Source organism: Pelmatolapia mariae, linkage group LG18 (assembly GCF_036321145.2).
Source record: "Pelmatolapia mariae isolate MD_Pm_ZW linkage group LG18, Pm_UMD_F_2, whole genome shotgun sequence".
Classification (NCBI taxonomy): domain Eukaryota; kingdom Metazoa; phylum Chordata; class Actinopteri; order Cichliformes; family Cichlidae; genus Pelmatolapia; species Pelmatolapia mariae.
The window spans coordinates 33,320,563-33,347,504 of NC_086243.1; the positions used below are offsets into that span (position 1 = coordinate 33,320,563).

The following is a 26,942-nucleotide window of genomic DNA, read 5'->3' on the forward strand; positions in this document are numbered from 1 at the left end:
TGGACGGTGGGTGGAGGTCCAAACACTCTAACAATAACCACAGGCTAAATAACTGCATTCAGTTTGGTGCAAAAGGTTAACTAGTGAGTCTCAATCAAACACAGCTGTAGTTTTTTCATTTCAACAGTTTCATCTTTGAACAAAAATACGACTGTAACAGGAGCATAAACACAGCAGTGTCTCGAGCACTCACCAACAATTTTATTGTCTCAACAGACTTTAAAACCACAGCAAACACTGCAGTGGAGACATATATGGTACAGCGCTCATATTGTCATACTGCTCTCCTTTAAATGACTATTCGCTGATGATACAAGACTAAATTTATCCTTAACCCTTAAATTTAAGCAGATGAGAGGTTGTGAGTTAATTAGTCCAGAGCATCATTGATCAGTTCAACGATGCAAAGACATCTGGTTTATTTGTCTGTCTGTGAAATTCTAACGTTACACAAAACAGCTCCACTGTTCAGTTTCAAGGAAGCGAGCATCTGTCCGCACATGTCACACATCGGCAACCGTTACTGTGAAATGTTGGTATCACATAACAGGAGCTGGTCAGCTGACACGTCCACCAGCTTGGCATTATTATGAAGAAGGACTGTGGCAATATCTGACTTTCAGTAAGGAAGTCTAGTTTATTTATGAAGTGCTTTTCACAGACGTGTCACAAAGCGATGCATAACAAAATACATAAAAACTGTAAAAACTATAAAATCAAAACCAAAATAAACGCAAGATTAGAAATATTCACCGACTGAAAGGTTTCGTCCTCCGTGTTCTTCCATCTCTAAAGAAATGAACAAATTCTGAGCCTCCGATCAAAGACTGCGCTGCAGTGTGTTTAAGAGAGGCTGGGATTAAAAGATTGTGGCTTAGGAGGCAGCGCAGGAAAGGTTGGTGGTTCAATCCCTGGCTGCTCCAGTCTGCATACCAAAGTATCTTTAGGCAAGATACTGAACCATCTGAGAGTGAATGTTAGATAGAAAGCATGTAGATGTAGATGTAAGGTATGCTGTACAGAGCATGATATAAGAACCAGTCCGTCCTAAAATCTCAGCTGAGCTCGCTCAGCAGTCGGTAGTCTGGCTGCGATGCTGGAAACAGATGATTTCTCTAAACAGGGCGTTCCAGTGTTCGTATCACTCGTTACAGCCACATTTATAGATGCTTTAAATAAAAAAGTATAATTAAAATTCCTGTTTGTTTAAAAAACAAACAATTACACTGTTATTTAAAGTATTATCCTCTGTGGTTTATTAACACAGCCAGACGCTGCTGTTTTATTATTAATGTGTGGCAGCCAGATAACAGCTAGCCACTCATTAAAAAAAGGTGATGCCTCTCTGACAGCCTGTAGCATGTTCATATTATTATGTCCACCTCAAGACACACAGAGCTGCATTATGAGTAAGGATGGAGAGGTCGCACTCTTATTATTTCTCACTTATTGCAAGATTTCGACAGCAAAAGCATGATTAAAATGACTGGTGAAGACAGACGCTGCAGTGTGTGTGTGTGTGTGTGTGTATGTGTGTGTGTGTGGGCCTGCTGGCTGACAGATTGGCCTGCTGTGTGTGGATGTATTGAACACGGAGAGCTCAGCTGGGGCTCAGAGGCTGCCGATCGATTGACGAGGATCTGCAGCAGAGAGGCTCCTTTGTTTCTGTTCGACTCTGCTGACAGCAGGACGCTGCTGCTCCATGCCGTCTCCACCCACAGCCAGACACACAGCGACTGCACCAACAGCTAAAGCCTCCTCATATCCACACAGTGTCACATCTGGACTTTCATGTTTCATCGTTGAATGGGGGTAGAAGTGGTGCTCTCTCTGTGTATGAGACTTTGTGTCTGCATGCATGCACATAATTTATGTAAAGACAAATTCATACATGCGCAGGTACCAGGCTGTGTACAGAACCACTCTTAACAGTGAAGGAACTACGCATCCCATAATGCACTGCAAATGCAAGATTCTAAAGCAAATGACTTCCAGTGTTCTTATGCAAAATGATTCAGTATCATAGTGTTTAGTATAGTTTTAGTCTGGTGTGTGTGTGTACCTGTTTATATAGCTTTGTGGGGACCAAAAGTTGGAATGTTACTATACTTGTGGGGACCAACAGTCACAGCCAAAAGTGCCTGTCCTCACGAGTTTGAAGGCATTTTTGAGACTCAAAACGTGGTTTTAGTGTCAAGGTTACAATTAGGTTATGGTTAGGTTTAGTCTGAGGGTTAGGGTTAGGCATTTACTTTTGATAGTTAGGGTAAGCGGCTATGGAAAACATTATGTCAATTAAATGTCCTCACTAAGATATCAAAACGAGAATGTGTGTGTATACTGAAGTAAAGTACACATGCGCCGATGTGTAAACCGTGTTTTGTTCCCGAGTTCAATCACCGCTCTAATTGTTTCTCAAATTTCATGCTTGCCACTCAACCCGACCTTGGTGGGTTTAAACATTGCCATGGTAACAGCCACCTCCATTAATCAGATAAGTCAGTGTTTCAACTTAGAATTGTGGGTAGAGTAGTTCTTTTCCCTGACATCACAAATAAAACGTTGATATCTTAGAGACTTGTGTTTTCTACAGGAGCATCCACAGCCGTTTCACTGTTGTGACTCTAAATAAGTCTAGTTTAGATGGTTACAGCTCATAATTATGACATAGTGGACGTCTCGCTTTTTTAGAATTTTGTCATTCAGATATTATAAAGTTCAGGATACTCTAAGTGTCACGTCTCCTCCTTTCATAGAGGATTTCATAGATGTTAGCGAGGTTAGCCAGGGTTGACATTAAGGCGTCACAGCTAAATCTCACATCTTTTGGATCCATCCTCATGTTGCAATCAGCCCACGTGCTTCATTAGAAGCTGGCTATCATCTGGCTAATGTTAGCTAACAGTAGCTAAACACACCCGTAACACAGAAAGAAAAAGCTAGCTACCCAAGATAGCTAACCATAACTTTGTTGCTAACATCATCAGGATGTTATCAGCTTTTTGCCCTCATGAGAAGTTATGTGTGATCAGTGGATGCTGCTCGCTGTTGACGAGAGGTTTTGAGGTAAAACACTTGGGAGCAGCTTTAAACTTCCCATTTGTTTGGATTTCTGTAGAAAATCCATCTTTGTGGAGTCTTTCATTTAGAAATCAGTCCTCAAGCTTTCCAAGGCAACTGAGAGTCAAGGAAGGCGCCATTTCTTTAAGCTGCGTTACAATCGAGTCACACTTTAGCAATAATAAAAATAATTTAACACACGAAAAATATGTAACAGTAAGCTCTTAAAGATTCACTGAATCTGATTTTCTGATCATCCAAACCTTAAAACGGTTTTGTGTCCAGAAGTGGACAGAGATCAGGTCTTCATCCTCCTCCTCATCATCACATCGCTGACATCTGTTCAGTTTCAGACCAGGAGGCATCGAGGTTCAACACACACACAAACACACACACACACACACACTACAGAGGCAGGAGGAGGCTAATTAGACGTCGACAGAAAAGGTTAAAGTATCAAACTGACAGCTCAGGGTGGAGGCTGAAAGCAGCAGGTCACCACCCGTGAATCATCCACAGCATCACGTATTTAATCCAGAGTCTGTTATCATGAAACTAATAAGTTTAGCATGACTGCAGATCAGGACAGATGTGACAGTCAAAGACAAAGGAAGGAAACAATAAGGGCAGCTTTAAATGATTAATGTGACACAGAATTAAAAACTATAAATTATATTCCAGCTACTGTGCGATCAGCGCTGACGCTTAGTGCCAAAAATGTCTCTGAGAAGTTAATGGGTTTGTTGAAATGAAACCTTGTGCGTGACTCGAGCGGCGGAGGTATTTCTGTTCTAACGCAGACGTTATTTATTGGATGAATTATTCACGCCTTGTACAGCTGATTTGTTTGTTGTTGTTTGTGAATGTCAGGCTTCGTTTTATCAGTCCCGAGCAGATGCACTCACTCCTCCTGTGAAATGGTGTGAAAAACTGCAGTGACCTGCTGTTACGGAGCCTTTTCTAAAACATTCAGCCGTGTATTTGTGAGCTGAGGTGACTCACAGGTTCTGTATTTTCCAGCTTATTAACTAAAAACTTTCATTTAAAGGTTTTTTTAAGGCTGCTAATTAGATGTAGATTACAGGATACAGGTATATTCTTGCTTGTTGCATTTAAGCTGTTTAAAAGCTTAAATAAACATGAAGTTAGTATGGATTTCCTTCCAGTCACTATAGATCGAGTTGGCTTTGTTTTAGTTAAAGATTTGTCTCACTGACCTGTAAATAATGCGACTTTTATTGGGTGATTCTCAGCTGTTTATGGTTTATGTTTGTGTCTTCCTCAGTAATGCACGAATCTTATATTTCTTTCCTGATCTAACATTAAATGTTAAAGCTATTTTCTCAAAAGCTCATATATAATAAATGTATATTTAATGACTGTACCAAGAAGCAGAAACTTCTTTGAAATCCCATTTAGCTGTAATTTAGAGCTAAATCACAGCTGCTATTTAGTTGCTATTATAGTTGCAATTTATTGCTACAAAGGGTCATGCACTGAAATTATAGATTTTTCCTTTCCTTTGCAGATTACCTGGAAAATACTGAAATAAAATATCAAACTTCTAAGAATCTCATCACGTATGCTCATATATGAAGAAACCCACGGCCTGACACAGGGTTAAATCTGGCTTTGCAGATGCAGAAGCTTTGTGTTAAGACTGGTTAGTGGACAGCTTAAGGTTTCTAAGTTATCTGGACTAGTGCAGGAGTGTCCAACTCCAGGCCTCGAGGGCCGGAGACCTGCAGGTTTTAGATGTGTCCTTGATCCAACACAGCTGATTTAAACGGTTAAATGATTATTATTCGACTTTAAGATGAATGTTTGTTCCACAGACCATCGATACGGGGTGATGACGTTTCCAATGGCCCTCAAACGGTGCCGGTAAACTTGCTCTCATTTCCTGACAGTCAGTGGTGTCTGGACGATCCACATTCACCCAGCATGGACTGGAATTGATTTACATTTGTGCAGAGACTTTGCAAATAAACGCACCACGAGAAACGGTGCTCTGGCTCGGTCAGACACACAGTAATAATGTCTCTGCTTAAACAATCTGACCCATTCTGGATGAATTTTTACAAACTGCCCATCGCTTATAAGGACAAAGCTTTGCAAGCTGGTTTTCAAGAGCAACAATTGTTCCTTCTTCTAACATCTACAGATGGGTTCATCCTCGTTAAGTCACTCTATGCTGCACTATTGTCAGTAGGGCAGCACAACAGTGAAAATACATTTTAACGGCCCAATGAACAAAATATTTAAACAGCTGAGTGTAAGTAAAAAATATGTAGAGTGGTTAAATTCAAACGTAAGTCTGCTGCTTTGTGTTTGAATCCAAATCTTTGTGCAGACACATTTGTCAGTCAGCCTTTACCAAAGAGAAAACCAAGCCTTTACACTTGAGCTGTAACAATTTGACCCTCAAAAGATGAACATGAAAGCAGCAAAGCCCAAAGAAAATTACAAATTACAGTGGAGAAGAAGGACTTGGCATCATCATGTCTCCCAATCAAGTGCAAATTATTCACACGGATGATCTGTGAGGAAGGAAAATCACCACATCTCCATGTAATCATTCAAATCACTCGTCACAAAGAACTTATCAGCCCTGAAGGAAACCTTTCAGATTTTAAAGGACAGACATTACACATGAATAGGCTAAAAAATTTTACCTAACAGGTCTCATTAGAAAACTCTGCCAGTTGATGACCTACTTTAAGGACATATTTTTTCCTACTACGGGCTTTCTCTGATTTATTTAGTAGAGATTGCGGTCCTTCTGAACTCAGCAAGCATCAATCTCCAGCTCACACCGGAGCAGTTTTCCATCATGGAAAAAGGTGACTGCCATCTCAGGATGGAGAGGAGCTGCTGCCTCAAGTTAAGGAGCTCAAATATCTCAGGGTTCATACGTAGGGGAGGAGTGGAGCAGGATATTGGTGGACAGATTGTCTACTGTGGTAAAGAGAGCTGTGAAGGCAGAGTTGCTGGTTTATTGGTTGATCTATGATCCTATCCTCCTCTGTGCCCACAAGCTTTAGGCACTGACTAAGATAAACAACAGAATAGAATCTGCTTTGGATTTCATTAAAAAGTTCTCCAGACTGTTTCACATCTGTCACATGTGCTCAGGGTGAATCTGCTCTCACCCATTCAAAGCACAGGGCGCCAGCGGTGGATCTGCCAGTTCTGGTATTCTATGGCACAATGCTGCCAGAGGAGTGATTCTCAAACTGTGGTACGCGTACCACTAGTGGTACTTGGGCTCTCTCTGTTGGTACGCGGGAAATCTCCAATGTTTTTAAAGATTAAATAATATACCATGCAAAGAGGTATGCAAAGACGACACGAGTTTCCAAAGTTCTTCTGGGAGCCTGAGTCAACCAAAAAATGTCTTCCCGAGCGTGAGTCCTCTATGAAGAGCAGCCTTTCCTTATCGCTAGAGGTCGCGGCTGTTACGAAGCGCTGGCGGGCTTGTCTCCCTGGGTCTTAAAACCGCAAAGGCGGCACGGCGCTGTCACGCTTATGGTAAAAACACTGCTCTTTTCCGCTGTGCCACCGTGCTACGATCCCAGCCACCATCGATGAGTTGAAGGCCCCTGGGAGAATCGGTGGGGGTGCAGTAGATGCTGTCGGTGAGTCGGGAACTATCGCATGGATGCCGAAGCGCCTGGTTGCCAGGAGAATCTCATCCGCTTCTGCGAGTGAGCGGCAATCCTTCACGGCCAGCAGTGAAGAGTTGGCAAGGCCAGCTCGCACCGGCACCTACCAGAGGAAGATGTGAGTGAAGAGGAATTCGCCGTCATCCGTTCCTAGCAAGGACAGCATACTCTCCGTGGGCTCGAGAGCGGTACCATCACCCAGGCTCGAGAGAGAGAGGAGTTTCTCGGCCGTTCTGCATCGGAGAGAGGGAATAACGCAGCAGCAGCAGCGCCTTGAGAGCGGTGTATTTCCCTTGGGATCCTGTAGGAGGGTCATCACACAGCGGGTGGACAGTGGATCCAGCAAGGCCACCACAGGATGGTATTTCGTGTCGTCGGCTGAAACGCCACGAAGACCAAACTGAGCTTCAACGTGCACAAACCACGAAGGAGGGCCGTGAAGCAAAAAATCCGGCAGCTTAACCGCCACAGCAAAAATTAAAACGTGCAGCTCTGCTATCACTTCCAACATAAATGAAGACAGAAAACTAAACATCAGCGGCGTTTGTAGGGTTACTGAAGTCGGGCTAGCTGGTATACAATGAGGTGCTGCGTGGTGGCTAGCTACACAGCTATGGTTAGCATAAACACAGTGAAGCTGGAGGATGAACGCTAACTTTTTTCAACTAAATAAAAGTTAATGTGACAGCCTTAATAAAGCAGAGTAGTTTGGACCCAGAAGCAGGGTTCATACGTCATCACTTAAAGACCAGATATCCCACCTGCTGTGAGTGTTTTAATGCAGTACAGTTGTTATTATCACTTGTCACATCCTGTTTATGACAGCTAAAATAAATAACATTCATATAAGAAATAAAATCGTCTTGTGTAAACTGTATGTTGTGTTAAATAGGCCTATACTACTGCACTTTAATGTCGGTCATAAGGGTGGTACTTCAGGAACCATATATTTTATGATACTCATTGTGAAAAGTTTGAGAACCACAGTATTAGAGGAAGTTGGGCCCTCGGGCCACCCTCGTGAAGTTTGTTTCTGATTATTTGGTCAGAAACATTCAAACCAGTGACCTGCTGGAGGTCATTTTGTAGCTCTGCCACTGTTCATCCTGTTTCTCCTAACACAAAGGAGCAGACAGCGGTCCTGCTGATGGGTTGAGGGCCTTCTACGGTCCTGCCCAGCTCTCCTAGAGTCACTGCCTGTCGCCTGGAGAGACAGATATTGATGTACCATCCTGGAGGAGCAAACTCTGTAGGGCCCAGGTATCACTTCATGATACCATTAGTGACACTGACGGCCAAACTAGTGAAAAAACAGCCAAAAACAATGAGGAGGGAAAATATGTCAGCGCTCTCTACGTCTAAAAACTGCTCCTGTTTTTGGGGTTGTCTCATTGTTGCCCCTCTAGTGCACCTGTTATAAATTTCATTTACACCAAAGCAGCTGAAACTGATTAACAACCCCCTGTGATACTTAACTGACCAGATCAATACAACAGACATTTGATTGAAATGATGAAGTTGAGGTTCCTCAGTCGATGACTTACATAAAGGCTTAGTTTTTATGTTTGAAATTGTATGTTTGAATATAAACGAGGTAATCTCATCATAAATGCACACAGATTTGTGCACATGTGCAGTTAACAAAGTGAAATAAACAACTAACTGTGTGTTTTAGTCAGTTTTATTCTGCATGTCACATGCGGCCATGATTTACTGTTAGGAAACAGGTTAACAGGTGTGAACATGTTTAAAGAGCTGCCGTTAGTTTCCCTAACCTTTTCTAATCCTCCATGGCTCAGCTCTTCCATCTCCTGCTGCTCAGAGGCCCCGCCCACATGCAGATGGCAGAGGATGGTGGAGGTACTGCCTCTCGAGCAGCCGCCTCCAATTAAAACCCCTCCAGCAGCCAAATTAAACAACAAACACTGTGGTCCGTGCTCACAGATGGTTGCAAAATGTCTCTGTTGCCAAATTTGGCAACAGCGAGGCTTTAAGCTCGACTCCCACGGGGCAGAAAACACCATCGTGTTCTTCAGGGAGGACTTAATGAAACCTTTATTAGAGGAGTTAACATTCAGCGAGGGGCTGCAGAGGCACAGAAGGACTCACAGAGGCAGAATAAACGGTTCTGCGTGGAGGGGTCGTTCAGCCACGTTTTGACCTCAGTGATTAGTTTCTTCATATCACAGACGGCTCACAATACAAGCAGTTAATGTTTGTGCAGGGCAGATAACGACTCGGCTGTAATTGATTTGTGTTTGACTTTCACCCGCAGCAGAAGTGAAGCAGGAAATGAAATCTTTAAATAGCCCAATGAAAGACAGACACTCACCGTCTCCGTCTCCTGAACCAGAACCGGGATCTGTGAAGACACAAGAGACACAAACCGTCAGATTTCTGCTTGTTATTAAACCCTTAAACCAACCGTCTCCTGGACGGGAAGCCATGCAGCTTTTTAGTTCCTTTAGTGGTTTATTATATAAAGACCTTTAATTTAAGATGTGTGCTTTTACAAACTTCATGTATAAAGTTGTTATTCATTGTAAACCCGACTAGAATTTGCAGCCCTGAACATCCAAGGGAAGATTTCAGATATATGCAAATGCCCTCAATGTTATGATGTCATGTTCATAAGACTCTATGACTTTTGGGCTTTTTAAAAAGAAATCAATTCCATTATTGACTGATGATGAATTTTCGGTGTGGGCTTGAGCAGGTTTGCAGCATTAAAGCCACTGTTACTGCTATTATCAGGGACTTTGAACATTATTGAAAGAGGTGCGCACGTAAAAATTGTGAAAGTGAAAATAAATAACCTTGGAGATGTTCAGTTTCAGTGGATTGGACTAATTGGTACTGGTTTAAACAAGAACCAGACCCATTTATATTTATATAGACCCATTTATATAGCATCAGTACACAGTCACCTACGAGCAAAAACCTGGAGATGGTCGAGAGGAAGAACTCCCTTTCAACAGGAAGTGACCTTCAGCAGAACCGAGCTCATAGACTCTACTTGGATAGACCACCCAAGTGACTAATTTTAGCATTTTTATTTTCAGTGATAATCATGAAATAAAGATAAATTGTGATCTATTGTTTTGTGTGAATAGCCTCAGTGGTTCTGCTTTGATTTACTCAAACCAAGTACTAAATCAAACCCCATAGTTAGTAAAAATAACACTATTTCACTCAGGGGGACTGCAAACTTAAATATTGTTCCATCTATGAGATTTATCAATGGGTTGTGCCTAAAGGCATCAGATGAGCCATCGGGTTAAGAAGAGCTGCAAACCAAGAGCTTATAATTCTAAATTTGAACAGAAATGAACCAAAATATACTTCAAGCATAATTCAAATGTTTAAACCGGCACAAGCATATAAAATCTGACACATGAAGCTGCAAACATTTGTACTGAACCCAAAAATCAGGGCTATTGCTCTTGTACTCATTGATCAACTTTCATTCATTCATCCATTAAAAGAGCAAATACATGTCAATCATGGTACAGCAGGTACAGGTATGAGGATGTAAGCGTGTATTCCTCTCTGGCAGCAGGTCTAAATAAACGGGATTATGTTTGCGGCGCCTCGTTGGCTCAGACCTGCGGCTCCATCAGGAAATTGACTGACAGCATAAAACTTGGCACGGCTGCCTCGAATTAAGAAATGGACGCCACGTTTGGAGTTTCTGGCACGCAGCTGCTGCTGCATTAAGAAATGGACACCGGCTGCTTTGTTCAATTAAATTTCACCTTTAGCTGCTTCACTTCTTTACAAAGTCATGATGAGATTGTTTTTCACGGGAAAGCAGGAAGAAATGGTCCGAGAGTGGGTACAGATATTAATGGTTCTGTCAGTGTGGTATTGATTAAATGTTAAGAGTTTGGTTGCAAACTGCAGGTGGGACTCTGCTTCAACCTCTTAAAAGCAAACCCCCCCCCAAAAAAAACATCAGTGGGTGAGGGAGATGTTAATTTAGTAAAGAGAAAATTATTTAATGCTCAAGGTGGAGGGTTTAAATCTTTTTCCAAAATCAGTGAGCAGTGGGGCTTGTTCTTTGATGCACTATTTTATGACCAGTATTCAGGTTTTGTAGTCATGTGACTGCTAATGACATGACATTAAGTGTAAAGAGAGCATAAAGAGACGGTGTAGACCGATCTGCAACCACAGGCCAAAAAGTGAACGTTCCCAGTTTCTGTTTGGTGTCCAAGTTTTTCAAGTCAGCTAATAGTTTTTGGCAAGCGAGCCAAATAACATCTCTAATCACATAATATATTTTCATAATAATAACCATAGGAAGCAAAACACAGTTAGCCAGCTAGCTAGAATTAAACTGATAAAGTAACTCACAGTAAAGTATACTCTATACCAGGTGTTTGGATGAATTAGCCAACCACATCTATATTAACATAGTTTGCTAAATAAGAAATCTTAAAGCTTGTTTGTGTCAGCTGATAGCCACCTTCATGTGACCACTTGCTGATTTTACAATAAGAGAATCCAGATAATGAAAAGATCCCAGGTGTGCTGAAGTTGCTTCCTTGTACAGGACTCAGAAAAGCATCTTAGGGTCAGAAGGTGCTTGATCCCTTACGTAGCACCTAGCTAGCTAACTTTAGCTAAACTTGCTAACATTGTTATTAGCAAAATGCTACCTGAAGCCACAGCAGTGCTTTTTTTTTTTGTAGTTATGTGGAGTTTGTGAGCTGGGAGACAGCCTTTTATTGACATTTGTTTGACATTTAATCATCTGTAAGCTAATATCATATATTTTAGCATCAAATCTAAACTGACTTCTTCAAATCAGTCCACAGCCTGTCAGAGAAATCAAAATGTTTAAGTTACAATCTGTTCTAACACTGAAAAAAAGAACTTAAGAAAACAAGTTACCCAACATACATTTTATGAAATAATAAATTTATAACTATATTTCTGTGTCCTTCATGGTTTAGTATGATTTCCTACAATCTAATCAAAACCTATAAAACAAGAGCCTGAAATAGACGTTTGTTGGAAACGGGTCTATCAGGGATTTGATTAGATAAACGAAACATTACAAAGCTCTATTGATTCGCTGGAGGCAGATTTAGTTTTACATGAGCGCAGAGCACACTTTAGAAACTGATAACAAGTAATGATTAGAATTGCACTAGATGAGACAAAGAAAGATAAATCACGGAAATATATGCACCGTGGGTAACGAGAGGAGTCAGTTGGTACAGATTGGAAAATAATAAGGAACACAAGTGAAAGTCATACTTTTTTTTCTAAAATCAATTTAGCCTAACTTGAAATAAGAATATAAAACAGAAGCTAATGATCCCTGCTGGGAAATGCAAGGAAATCAGCTGTCAGTCAGACCCCACTGTGCTCACTGACCTGCCGCCATATTTAGCCTATATATGAAAGAGCGATGGGTAACAAACTAATAAGGAATGAAAGTAATTACAGGTGGGAGAAATATACTGAACTCTAAACCTGTTTTTACTGTTTAATTCATACATGATGTGACAAAAGAACAAATAATCCAAAGTCCACTGTCATTCCCAGGACATCTAATACTTGACTAAGTTTGTCAAAGTCGTTGATTTTCACAGACGCAGACGTGGTGTCCCTGAAACGATTTTGTTGCCTTTTCTGACTTTGGGTAAATTTTATTCCTCAATTAAATTGAAATGGTCGGGTCATATTAAGATTCGCCATGCACTGTTATTAACTTTAGAGACATAAAACTACAGTAAACATGTAGTTTCTCTGTAAACTTGAATATTTCAACATTGGACTCTCACCTTGGAACAAACCTCAAGTGGCCATTGGAGGGACTGCAGTTTATGGCGTTTCTCTGCGCAGTTGGCGTAGACTGAAGAGTATATTAATAAATGTGTGAATGTGATATTTTTGTGTCAATAAGACTAGAAAACTGCTAAATGAAAATCAGTCCACTTACAATTTACTGTTCTGATGAAATGCAGATATCCAGCTCTTAAAGGTGACTGCTGTCAGTATACCGACTCACAGTATTTATAGAAAGCACTTATTTAGATAAGCTGGCATGTGGACAGTATACATAGTTTTAATTTGGCCCTGTCCCATCCTTGGCTTATTTTTCAGCCCAGGAAATTCCTGCTTGGTCCGACCTCAGCCTCGGACAGAGGTCTGGGATTTTGAACAGTGTTTTTCTTCAGTCCTGAGTTTGGATCTTCCTCCTCCGAGATATTCAGAAAACTGAACTAAAGCGCAGTAAAACAAACAGTAAAGCACAAAATGGTCATACTGGACCAGAACCACGGTATCCTTGCTCTAGCACCCTCCCTCCAGCTTGCAGCAGTTTAAAACAGGATTAAATGTGTTTGAGATGTAAGATGTCACCAACATCTGAAAATGACTGTTTTACCCTGTAGGATGAGAACACACAGGGCAGGATAGAGGCAGTTTTCTGCAAAAAAAGCTTTGAAACAAGTTGTTTCTTTATCAAAAACTGAAGAAAAGCTCAAATTTGAAGTTTACAGTTGTAATTTGATCAAACCTGAAAAAGCAGGGATGCAGGCAGGCAGACAGGAAGATGGAAGAAGATGAAAGAATGCGAGGTTGAATCAGACTGAGACGCTTTCGCTTTTAGATCCAGCTGATAAAAAGAATCTGTAACTGCGCTGGACACTGGATCGCAGACACCAACTCTTTCTGATCAATAAACTTCAAAGAACCTCGGATTTAAAAAAAATAACTTTCATCCTGAGAACAGAAAAAAGAGCATCTTTCATTTAATGTGTGAAAACACCTTCAGCTGCGTCCCTGCTTTTGTAACACCTTCGTCAGCCACCTACAGACGGTGGAGGATCATTATAATTATTAGGATACGTAACTGTTCATTAACCGAGTGGACACGTTCACTCCTACAGAGTTAAACTCCTACAGAAGAATCGGACGCTGCAGCCGCACCGAGTCAATAAAACCCGCTGAGGAAATGAAACATGGCTGACCCTGTGGTTAATGAAGCAGGCCGAGGCTTTTACCGCAGCTCGCTGCTTCCTCTGCTGCGGTCCACATCTGTAAATCAATCTGCTTCCGAACGCTAAATATCATTAAAAGGTGTTCCTAATGTGCAAAATAATGAAAAGCAAATGAGGCCTGACAGGACGAATGATGAGCTGAAATCCACCTCCTCAAACATCCTGACAGATGTGGAGAGATGTAGGTGCGATAATTTAATTTACATTAAATTTAAACACAAGCTGCTGTTTTTAACCCAAAGCTACGTGAACTTTACTGTTCATGACCAGCCTGTTATCATCCTGACAGTAAGTCTGCTGTCCTGTGGCACCCTGATGCATTCGGTTATGACGCTGCAAACTCATTGTTTATTAATGAGCAGGGTTACTGTCGTTGATGAGCGTCTTATAACCCAAACTTCTTTTTCTAACCAAACCAATACGTTTTAAAAGCTAAAACCAAACCGAGAGGACTCTGCTGCCTAATCTAAGCTTCTTTTCAGTGCTGAAACCTTACCGAGTAGTTTTTAGTGTCTAATCGCGACTGAGTGCTTATTTACACTTTAAACCAGTAAAAATATAATTAAAAAAGAGCTGATAAACCTGCAATCTTAAGACGCTACCGTCACTCCATCCTCCTAATACGGACTTTCTTTGCCTCAGACAGTGCAGTTATCTCTCAATTCAGTTCAGTTCAATTCAATTTATATAGCACCAAATCACAACAGCAGTTACCTGAAGGTGGTTATTATTGCGAGTTAAAAACCCTTCACTGGCCTTTCAGTGGCCACAGTTGCTTCACCCATCAGAGCCATGATGCCAAAAAACTCCTTGAATGTCATGAGAGATGCAGAAGGTATCTGACGACAGAGGATTATGTCACCACCCAGGTCTGGTCTAAACATTTAGAGCCTAGGTCACCGCACGCCGGACCTGTTACTGGACTTCGTTTCAATTTTGGTGTCTGCAAAGTTTCTCGTATTGATGATCTGCACAGCCTTTTCCTTTGTCCTTACAGGCGTCGATGTTTGTAGTGTAATGAAATAAGTCAGGGACAGAAAGAGAGAAGAGCAGGTTTAAATCTGAGATGATTTACAAGTTTATGAAAAAGGAGAAAAATGCAGTTTGATGGTGTCAAACGAAACCTTTGTGTTATTTTAAATTAAGCGCTTTTTCAAATGCATTTTTTTTCGGTTGAATTTTTTACTTTAAACAAGAAATTTTAATATCATCGCTACAACCATTAGGCCAGTGCACAATATATTGCATTGATTTATAGTGCATGTGGAATATTTTGGGTCTTTGTTTGAGGATGTGTTGTGTAACTGGACCTTCTTAAATATTATTACATTTAAAAATGTCATGTAAAAGGGCTGGAAGTGAACCAAACCCAAAACCTTCTCGACAGCCTGGCTCCCGGTGACCTGGTGAGTGTGAAATATACCTCAAATCAAATCAAATCAAATCACTTTTATTGTCACATCACATGTGCAGGTACACTGGTACAGTACATGCGAGTGAAATTCTTGTGTGCGAGCTTCACAAGCAACAGAGTTGTGCAAAAATACAATAACCTAAAACGAGCAAAATATAAGAATGGCTAAATCTGAAAGTAATAAATATATGTACAATATATAAGAGTATATGCATTACTGGATGTGTATACTAAATATGTTTTTCTACGTGTGTGTGTGTGTGTGTGTGTGTGTGTGTGTGTATGTGAGTGTGTATATACATATTTTACAAATGAAACAGAGTAACAATAAAATAAATATATAAAATATACAGAGGTTGGTAGTTGACATGTGCAAAACAGTGGCATTTATATTACCTGTAATCTGTTCAGTAGGTGTGAAGAGAAGAACCTACAAAATCAAGAGGATCCATCGTCTGGAGACTAACAATCCCGGCAAATATGTTAAGATGAACCACTTAAAGACAGAAAAAGGACCGAAAGCAGGTTGATTTCTTTTTATTAACTATGAAGGCCGTAAAACTACAACCAGCTGAACACTGGACAATTTCTACAAGAAACAAATGATCTGGTACTGTGACAGGTCAGCAATATCTGATGTTGTAACTCAGACCTCAGTGAGTTTTAATAATCACCCAGAAAAAGGTTTTTACGCTAGAACATCCTGCACACTCCAGCCACGCTATCTCCTAATTAAAGGGGAAATATGTTTCATCTGCAGGGCGAGTGCTCTGACACATAATGAAGTGGACAAAGAGCTCGTCTTTGTATTGATCAAACAACTGATTTACAAACTAATTGGGCCAAGAATCAGATCTGAGATTAATAAAGATTCCCACCTCATCCAGAGCGCCTCCACACCTCGAAACTCTCGCTGCCTAAAGGACACAAGTCTCCCTGCATTAGCACTAAATGTTGGCTTCAGATATAGACTGGTGTGGGACTGGGCGTAATTCCTGGGGACGCTGGCCTGGCCATCGATAAGCTCATTCCGGCTCCAGCGGGGCCCTGTTTGTATCTCAGATTCACATAAACATGAAGGAAAATCGATGACATTGATGTTTGTCCCAAGGCTGCTCACTGCACCTGCATACTAAACAGCACATGCTATCGATAGCCAGGTCCAGTTTTGCTTTTAAAGTGGACCTCTTGTGCTCATTTCCACCTCTGTAGTTTTTACTATTGGACTCCACTAGAACAGCTTTGCATGACTCACAGTTCAAAATAATCCTTATTTATCTTACGAACCTCGGTAGAGCCATTCGATTCAACTGAACCAAGCTGTTTTAGCTCATTTTCTTTGAGGCCACCCTCCCTTTAGGCCAATCAGAGCCGATCTAAGAAAGTCATTCTGCTTCCACTAATCAGACTATAAAGATATCAGGTTCCATCCAGGCAGGGAAATGATTCAACACCCATAACCAGCTGCTTCTGCTACACATGATCTGTTGGAGTTACTGGTTGGAAACAGCAACATCGAGGGTCCTGCTGTAAACTCTGAACAGACCAGTCTGCATGTATTTGTGTAACAGTCTTTTATGGACAGCGTCCTTGTAAAATAATAATAAATAAAGACAATAACTGATGGGTTTTTTTCAGATTCTGACTTATTCGTGAGGACTATCTCATGAGTGGCCCCTATGAAACCAAAAGAGCACAGACTGTGAGAACTGTCTCGATTTTATTACAATTTTAATATTTCATAGAATTTTTCTTATTTGGTCACATTTGACATATTTGGCTACAGTGGTGCCGTCGTTAAATTGCAGTCTTAATGTTTATACCCCCCCCCCCCCCCCCCCCCCCACCACCACCACCACCACCACCACACACACACACACACCTGACTGGTGCTGGAGGCTCATGGGTATTGTTGTTTTTTGATTAGTTGTTTACATTTTTTCCAATTTAATTCTACTATTTTACACACAGTAAAGTAACAAAAAGTGTCCTCTAACATAACTCTAACACTGTTCAGGCTTTCACTTCTTTAAACTAGAGCAGCTCTGCTTGATTTGGTTACAATTTATCTTCATTTATCTTATAAACTTATAAACTTATGTCCTCCCCACACCCCAACTGGCCCCTCCCTGAGCCTGGCTCTGCTGGAGGTTTCTTCCTGTTTAAAGGGAGTTTTTCTTTGCCACTGTCACCACGTGCTCGCTCATAGGGGTTGGTCAGATTTTTGGAGTTTTCTCTGTATTATTTTAGCATTTCATCTTACAATATAAAGCACCTTGTTGCGATTTAGAGCTATATAAATAAAACAGAATTGAATTAAAGGATCAATAAGCTCATTCCAGAATTGCTACTCCTACAGTAGAGGTCCAAATTTAATCAAACTAGCACAAACTAATGAGTTTTTACCCAAACTGCAATCAAGGTAAAAGGTCAGATATGTTGTTTCACTGGCAATGACCTGAACTGTGATGGATCATGAGCTCGCTGATTATTCAGAGTACTCTGCTTTACCTGCAGGAGCGCATCGATAATTTAGTCGTCTGTAATTAATGAACATCTTTACTGGTCTTACAATATAAAGCGCCTGGGCCTTGGTCCATCCCCTCAGTTTATTCTCTGTCTGAAACGACACGTTTTAGCCCCTCCCCCTTTGAGCCTTCCCTCTGATTGGCTGCACAGCACAAAAAAGGGTTCACTGCTACAGCTGTGTGCCTCAGATGACTTATGAGGGATATCCCCTCTCTATGACATCATGCAGATCCAAGACTAGAAAAAAACCTCAGGCAACCATCCGTCAGCCTCCTAGCAGACACACCTATGCTGCCATAGTTGACAGTGACCTAACGTTGAGGTCGAGGTCACTGAGATTTAAACTTTTAGTAAATCCACTCATGGTAAAACTTTGAGGCTCCTATATCGCCTCAATCACAAGCTTAGTTGTCCACACCGCCCGCCCGGTGACGACGTTACCGCATCAGCCGTTTATGGCTGTGGGGTAAAGACTGTGTGAGTGTTTAAAGCAGGCTGAAGCCTGAGAGTATATCCACATTTGCTGGCATCATTATTTGATACTTTTGGTATAATTTAATATGAACACCCACTGGAACAGTATATATATGACAGAAAGCAGAAGAAGTTCCCTTGAAAAGTTTGCCGTCTGAACTTCAAAGGTCTGTAATGTCACATCATCTTCTTCCAGCTGTGAAATCTGCTCTGCTCTCCGCTCTCCTCAGCCAATAAAGCCAGAAAGCCAACAACGAGCGTTTTAAAGAGTAATAAGTCTGACCTGAGGCTAATGTGGAGTCTCAGCCTCTCAGCTGGGCAGCTACACCCACCACTGACCTGTGATCAGATCCCAGCGAGGAGTCTCAGCCGTCCTAGCTCCTGTAACCTCCCACACTGCTCTCTAAGAAAAAAAGGGACCCAAATCGCTGCATTTCCTCCATCTCCTCTCCTGCTCGGGGAAATAAAATCAGCCGAGCTTTCGTGTGGTTGCCTCGGCTCAAAGCCGTCGAACGCTCCAATTACAGGAAGCATAAATCTCAGGGAGAGGAAATTGCAGAAGGCCAGGAGGGAGGCGAGGAAAGTGGAGGGCACAAGCTCTCCGGTGTAGTGGGTAATAAGAGCAGAGCACCAGCCGATGCCTCCTGGGAAATCAGGCCACTGCCCCTGCAGATGGAGTTGACCGCCACCACCAACGTAGCCGCTGTGGCGTTGCTATAAGTTTCCACAACTCATTTCTCAGGAGAGGAGACATAAAATCTGACTGGCCTGCAGAGACATCCGAGTCCAGGGAATCTGCGGGGTGTTTCATGGGGAAAATGCTAACCTGTTAGTGCTTTAGCCTGGCTCTGATGGATGGCTGGTGAGCATCCAGCTGTGGAAGATAGACCAGCAGCCTTTGGGAAATGAAACCTGATTCGTTGCTCACACACGGCTCTATAGATACGCAGCATATGGCCAAAGGTTTGTGTAAATACAGTCTCATCCTGTTTTTATGGTTTGCTACTTTTAATTATGTAATTAAGTCAAACTTCAATATTTTTTCACATTTAAGTGTAACAGCACATCTGCTCACATAGCCAGAACCTCAAAGCAATGGTTTTCCCAGTGAGGCGTTGGAAAGCCAGATCACCAACTGTGAGCCAAACCTTAGCACCAGCAGCAGCTCACTAATGGGAGCAGTGGGTTCAGCATCTGGAGGAAAGGCTGACTGAAGGTTACAGCAGCACAGTAATGATCATGTCTTCAGGATGGCTGTGGTGTGAAGTGTTAATGTGGTATTAATTGTCCTGATGCAGTAAAACTCCATCTGTTAGATCTTAAGCTTTAAGTGGTCAGGATCTTCGTAAGTAATCAGGATACTGTCGGCCTTGTGCTGTAATCTGATTTCTTAAACATAATGAGTGGTTTTAATGAGCCACACAGGCTTTCAGAGTAAAACAGGCCTGGAAGGGGACAAGATGCCACAAAATATATAACAGAACCAAAGTGTCTGTGACAACAGAGCCCAACGTGGAGCGACCATTAAATGACCCACGCTAAATCAGATGCTACAGCTAAACTTCGGGCATCTTCTATTTTTAAATGATCCAAAGCTGAGAGGTTTTCAGGTTTGTAAACAGAAATTAATATAATTGACTTACTAGACGACCACGAATACAGAAATCAGACTGCATCGATGAAAACAAGGACCACCGAGGTTTAGAGCAGTTAGACTAATTTCCTTCTAAAGATGATAAACTGTGTTCTGACTGAAGTAATTCTAAAAAACTAAACTGCACGGCATTATCACAAGTGTGGGCATAAGTGAATACTAAACAGCAGCAGTGTTTGGAGCTGTAGCTAATCTAATTTAATATTAAAATAAAGACATTAGCACAGGGAAGATGGAGGATGAGGGTTAAATGTGTGAGGGGCAAACTTCAGCCAAGAGAACATCTGAGACGATTACTCAATAAAAATACCCGACGCTGAGCTTGACGTCCACACTGAAGTCTTATTTGGACCAAGAGTGACTCTTTAATGAAGGGTTAAAATATCTGGAGTGGCGGCGCCCCTGGGCTGCAGTTTCACTGTGAGGTTTTAAGAAGTTAAAGATGTGCTGCACATGAATAACGCCAATAAAAAGGCAGAGGAGAGCGAGAGCGAGGACTATAGTTTTTGGAGGCTTGTTTCATTTCTCAAAAATAAGAGCCAGAACTGCAGCACATTAAAAAGACGAGAGGCTCGGGCATAGCAGGAAACCCTCGGACTAGAAAGTCAGTCGATACATCATCAGAAAACAAGAGAAATTCACCAAACAAATAATAACCAACCTCAGTTTTTAAATGGCAAAGACAGAATATCGAGATTAACACAAATAAGGGGCGAACAGCGCTCAGATCAAAGACGACGAACAAGTGGAAAGATTTTATTTCATGACTCAGGAAGATTATTTGCACTGAACTTCAGACGTTCCTAAAAACGATGCGAGAACAGGAACAATAGTCCAGACTGAACTATTCTCCAGTAGTTACTGTTGTGGTATGCTGGGAAATAACTTTGAAGACTCTAACTGATATCAGCATCTTAACAACCCAACGATCAGAAAAACAAAGAAAGTGGAGGCTCTGTTGATTTAAATCGATATAATGTCAGGGGTGAAGCTCTCACCGCCTGCATTCTTCCTGCTCGTTGTATTTGTGCGTGATTAAACCGGCTGCCCTTTGTTTTGAAAATGCGCGTTGGGCGTTGAAAATCAAGATGAAATCTTCTGTTCCAGTTTGTTTTGTCGCTGTTTGTCTGTGTGGGTGTTGGTTCTGATGCAGCAGGTTCACTTTAATAACCGATCAATGGATGTGACGGTGAATCGGACACCAACACATCCCTGAGGTTTACAGAACTCGTCAAAGGTCATCACAGCTGCAGGTATTTTATTTGATTTATTCAGCATGAACTGATTTTAACCACACATATAGATCCTTTCAATATGTAGAGACGTTTCATTTCCCTGAAAATAAGATAGCACAGCAGACCTGTCTGAGCTGTTAGAAAAGACAAGCTTAAATAGAAACTGTATAATTTGAAGTATTTCAGGTGTTTCTCTGCACAAACATAGAACTCATCATATTTCAAACTCTGGCTTTTATAATGTGAATAAGTGCCTCACTTATACTTTTAATTACGCTCCAGCAGTCGGCCTTGCTGCCGCGTTTTCATGCCTTCCGAGTTCACTGTCATTATGTTTTTAATTGACTGAACATCAAACGCTGAGAGCTCGTCCTCGGCTTTTCCTCTGAACTCTGCACAACGTCATCAGTCACATTGATTTCAGAGAACGAGCCAGTTAATCAGCCGCAGATCAATTTTAATTACGAGTCGCTGAACGAGTCAGTAAAATCCTCACAAACCTGGAGGGTTATGAAAGTCCAGGGTCAGAGACCGGGCAGTTTCATTCAGCAGAGACTCAAATGTGATCTATCAAATCTTTCAGTAACAAATGGTGATTTTTCCGCTGGGGTTACTGCGTAGTAGCATTCCAACAGCGCCCTATTTTCATCAACCTATGCCGTCTAGTCCCAGTAGCCCACCTCTCATCAGGTGTCCTGGTTGCTCAACACCTGATGCGGTCCTTGTTAATCTGGGCAGCGCACATGTCTGAGGTAGGCTTGGTTAGCATGGGGGGGGGGTCAAGTTTAGGACCTTTACCGGATACTGACGCTCCGGTCGGGAATCGAACGACTCCTGTTCCAAAGGTGTGCAGTCTCACCACTACGCTATCCAGCTGCCTGTGAGGTCTGTTGGCTGAGCGGCTCCAGGAGATCCCGGGAACAACATCTGAGGTCTCTGTCCAGAAGAGCGCAGTCCTGGGAGCAGCTAAGATACTGCGCAGGACCCTCAAACTCCCAGGCCTCTGGTAGAGGACCCGAGCTTGGAGGATGAAGACCGCCCACAGGGGCGAAAGGGGGATTTTTTATTTGTGTGTATATATTAAAAAAAACTTATAATTATCTGCTGCTAACTGGGGCTGTCGAAAATATTTTAAATAAACAAAGCAGGACTACCAGTGTCTTTGTCTCTCGTAAAAAGCAGTAAAAGGTACCTTTAATGGTTTTAGCTTATATCGAATACAAAGGTCTATAAAAAATCTGAAAGTTATTTGATACTTTTTAAAAAATCCCTTTGTGCTAGAAAATGTTGGCTTTTTTAAAACTTATGTGTATGTATTTAAAAGTTGGATGCTTGACGGTGTGTATATCATGACGTACGTGCCTGATCAAAAGTGAGGTTGTTTCTCGACAGCTTCTCTTCATAATTCCCTCTGTGCTGTTTTAAAAAAAGCCATTACATCATGAGCGATGGAACAGAATGAAGACGAATGAAGGCGATGTTCAAATGAAGACGCCATGACTCTTTATATGAGGCGGCAGCTGAATGATTCCCTCAGATGACGCCTTAAACGGCAGAAGCCCTCAAAGCCTGACTGATGTCCTCGCAGCTCGATATCAGTAAATGAGCCGTTATAATTCACTTTTCTGATGAACCCTCACTCTCAATCGGTCAGTCACCCGGACAGCGTTAATTCCCGTTTCCATTGCGTCAACACTGCGTACTTCCTGGCACACACTCACCGGTGGAGCAGGGCCCGTCGGACACCCGGGAGATGAGTCTCTGCTGTTTGCAGGACGCCTGTCGCCTGTAGCACTCGTTCTGGTAGGTGTCTCCGTTTGAGCCGCACACAGGGACGTAGTTTTTGTGACACTGGAAATCAAACACAATCAGATGTTAATTAAGCTTCAGTGTGACAACGGAGGCGAACCATAGAGAGAGGGGGTCGCTTCACTCAGGCACAACTATGCTTAATTACATCAGCTATATACATTACAGGAATTATTGTTGGTTACAATAATAATAATGATCAATAAGGTCTAGTTCTACATTTTGGTTTTATTTTAGTTTAGTTTCGGTTTGCTCGTTCGAGTCGTATGGACGACATTTCTCAGATTGTAAGTCACAAAGTTTAGAACAGAAATACAATAAAAACACTTAAAACATAAGCATCAGTTTCAGTGCAGTCCTGTGAACACATGTGTGAGCACATTATAAGAGCAGAAGCTGTGGAAGTTTGCTGGTGGGGAACATTCAGGTGTGTTAACACAATTTCACAATTTTCCCAGAGAATTCACCCCAATCTCATACCGTCCAATGCTCAGAGAAACTGCAAAAACCCTGAGAGTTTTGTGACAGCACGTTACAAAGCACGGAGGTGGAGAAGTGATGATTTGGGCACCTTACAGTTGACCTTGAACTCCTCTGCATATCGAAATATTCTCGACTCAAATGTGAGGCCATCTGTCCCACAGCTAAAGCTTGGACCAAACTGGGTCATGCACCATGAAATGACCCAAAGCACAGCAACAAATCTACAACACGAGGGCTGAAACAGAAAAGGACCCAAGTTCTGCAGAGGCCCAGTCAATGTTCAGACCTCTGACCTCCCGACTGAGATGCTGTGGTGGGACTTAAAGAGAGATGTACATGAAAGAACCTCAAAAAGCAACGCTGTGAACAAGTCTGGGCCAGAATTCCTGTATGACGATGAGAAACTGTCACGAAATGATCACCTCGAGTTACAGCAGCTAAATGAGATCCTACAAGCAGTTTTTCACAGAAACACACAGAGTCCTGAATAAAACCCTTCAGATACAGAGTATTTTATTTATTTGTGTTACATCAGAGTCAGAGAAATGTTACTATGTTATCAAATGTAATTCGCTATATTATTCTGCAACACTGTTGCAATGTGGTTCTAGTTTTCTTCTTAACTAAGCGGCTCTCAGCACGTTTTCTTTGAAGGGCCTGAGTCTGAGCATCACCTCCTTTGGATGGTTGCACAGAAATGAGTTCACGACTTGAAATGAGTCCATGCAGTGCAGTGCACGTTTAAAGGTAGAGAGGAGAAAGATGGCGTTATCAAGCCTGTGCTGTACATGTGTGATCAATATGGGTCAAATATGATGCAAGCTGTCAGGCACTTACAGAGTTTCATTCGCTCTCCATGGAGGTTATATAAACCCGCTCTGCTCACACTGTCAGCTATAAGCTACAGCTGCCAAGGACACATATCAGTGTTCAGCAATCCATATTCTATTAACTCTCACACATCAATCATTTAGCAGGAATCCCCTGCAGGTTTGACCTCCGTGACCTCCAACACACTGCAGAAGCAGGCCAGGTTCATATCCAACAGGAAGAGAGTCCGATGGAGTCCGCAGCTGAAATCCATGAAAGACAAAACAACCGATGAGCAGAGCAGCATCCAACCTCCAGCTGAGAGAGGAGAACATTTTTCTGTCCTGTCAGGACTCTTCCTGGTTTGCTCCGTCAGCATTTTGTGGTTTTGTTCTGCTGAGGTAAATTTGTTGTAACGTGTTTTTTTTCTTTCCATCAGACTTTCAGCTAGAGCTCATTATCAGCACTCATCAGCATGTTTGGCTTTCTTTGTTCAATTTTAGTGACTGAAGCTTTTTTTCTGTTCAGAGAAGCAAACTCAGAAGTTTTAATGATCGGGAATTAGCCGGATCCCTGCTGGTTAGAGGAGAACAGAAGGCTTATTTCGGTGAAAATCGAACAGATTAGTCCTTTAAATGAAGGCAGGTGTGATGAGTTTCTGTTGGAGGTGGATGTTTGATTTTTTGACTGCATGGCCCTGCCTGCAGGCAGGCAGGTGGAGCAGCTCCTATCAGACAGTGAAATAGCTTTAATGAGGATCTCTGTCATCTCAATAAAGCGTAACACACGTAAAAATGTGTGTCTTGGACTGATTTACATTCACACATACACAAACCTGCACAGAAACCATAAAGTTTTAATGGTTTCGAGCTATTTCAAGGCTCCACGGGAGATAAATCCGCTGAAAACTGCTGACTCGCAGTGCAGAGTTAGATTTATTCATCTGCATTGAAGGGCTACTTCAGCTCTCAGACACTTTTTACTTTCACAGAGCCGATAATGCTGCAAGGTGAAGCACAGCCATTGTCAGAAACTATATTTGAAAAGGGAAAATTTAAATAGTGCCAGTTCTGCTCATCTCCAGCTCCATGTTTTTATTCTTTTAGAGTAGCTTTGCATGACTAACAGCTAAAAATAATCCTTCTTTATCTCGCACTGGTCCTCGGTGCAGAGCCTCAGTTTCCCCTCTGTCTGAAACAAGCTCCCCTTTAGGCCAGCTTTGTACTGACTGGCTGACTGTCACAAACAGAAGGCTTGAAGAGCAGGTGGGTGGGGTTTCAAATCTATGACATCACCAAGATCCAAGAGTAAACACAAAAGTGTTTCGAGCAGTCTGCAGCCCGAGTTTTAGGCTCACAAGGAAGTTTAATATGAACATCCACTGCTGGAAGAGGATATGTATGACAGGAAATGACATGCCTCCAAATAAAACTCACATTTACCACATGTGATTTCTTTGGGGAAGTTCTCGTCCATGAATATTCTTTGTGAAGATGCAGACGTAGAGTACTGAACACAGAGACGGGCACCCCACCTGCCCACAAATAAAACTCATTGAAGCTTTAACATGGTTTGCTTCGGTGCTTTGTTTTCATACAAATTTTCAGATATAGAAATCTGAATCGACCGGGCCTCGATCCCTGCTGTTTGATCCCATTATAAAACCCCCAGAAGCGCCTCTTCCCCTACACTACATCTGCTCTTCCCTGCAGACACGAGAACACAGTGTGATGTTTTTTTGCATCATCAACAAGCAACCTGCAGGCTGTCCTTGAGGCCTTTTGTAGAGGCACAACAGAAGATGGGAAACAGATGACAGTCAGGTCATTATCAAAAGGATCCAGCGTGCTTGACCTTTCAAAGCCTTCCAATTACAATTACTGTTCATCTTGTTAGCAAGTCTAGTGGCAGAAAAATGAAAGCAGAACGATTTAGCTGTGTGAGGTTTGTGGAGCAGCCAGAAAGGCTTTGCTTCTGCTAATAAGCGATTTTAGTGTTTGTTTATTAATAAGCTTGCACTGTTTAATATTAAATGTAGATCCAAAGCTGCAGCAGGAAGTGGTAGACTTCTGCATGTTTGAACTACGTGTAACGGCTCTTTATTCTTCTTTTGTTTTGCCGCGATACACATTTGGACACTAGGGGGCAGTCACCTTTTAAAGGACTGCATTTATAAAGGAAGGCTTTATTTATTTGGCTCAGCACCGCCTCTGCTACATAACTGCAACATGATGATAACTATTTACAACTAATTAAAGGGTCATTCCATGAAAAATCACCCTGCTTGTACCATAACTTGTTTAACTGTGTTGTTTTTCCACCATTTTTGAGCCCTTGGAACTTCATCCATACAGGAGATTTCCAAGTGAAGTTCTCAGGGCTGAAACACACCAAATAAATGTTACTGCGACTCCATCTGCGTCCCGATCTGAAGACAAAATCAAATCTCTGTTCAGCCTTATTTATACCTCTAACCAACTTTGAGCGTCACTATCATGGATACACGTCTGTGATGTGCAGGAACAGAAACACGCTTTGGTACTCGGATGTTTGATCTTTTTTTCTCATCGTTCACCAGAGAAAAACTTCAAAAAGTGCGTTTTGGATAAACTTTAAAGGATCGGAACACCGTGTGGGATCAGTTGCTGCTACAGCACATGAAGGATCTTATTGTACCTGTGTTTGCGCACCAGGCTCATCTCCTAGTTTTGTGATATAGTCATATTTTAACACTCGTGAACGTGACGAATGGCAGTGAGATGGAGAAACAGCACTGGTGGTCTCACACAGCAT

At 41.9% G+C, this 26,942-nt stretch overlaps 1 protein-coding gene across 1 annotated transcript in view; it reads right to left on the bottom strand.

Moving 5' to 3' along the window:
• Window positions 1-26,942, bottom strand: part of tmeff1a (transmembrane protein with EGF-like and two follistatin-like domains 1a) — a 107,745-nt gene that overhangs the window by 24,525 nt on the left and 56,278 nt on the right. The window contains exons 3-4 of the mRNA XM_063461953.1: window positions 22,769-22,898; window positions 9,058-9,087 (exon numbers count right to left, since the gene is read on the bottom strand). Coding sequence (XP_063318023.1) covers window positions 9,058-9,087; window positions 22,769-22,898 — 160 coding nt within the window. The remainder of the gene's footprint in view (window positions 1-9,057; window positions 9,088-22,768; window positions 22,899-26,942) is intronic.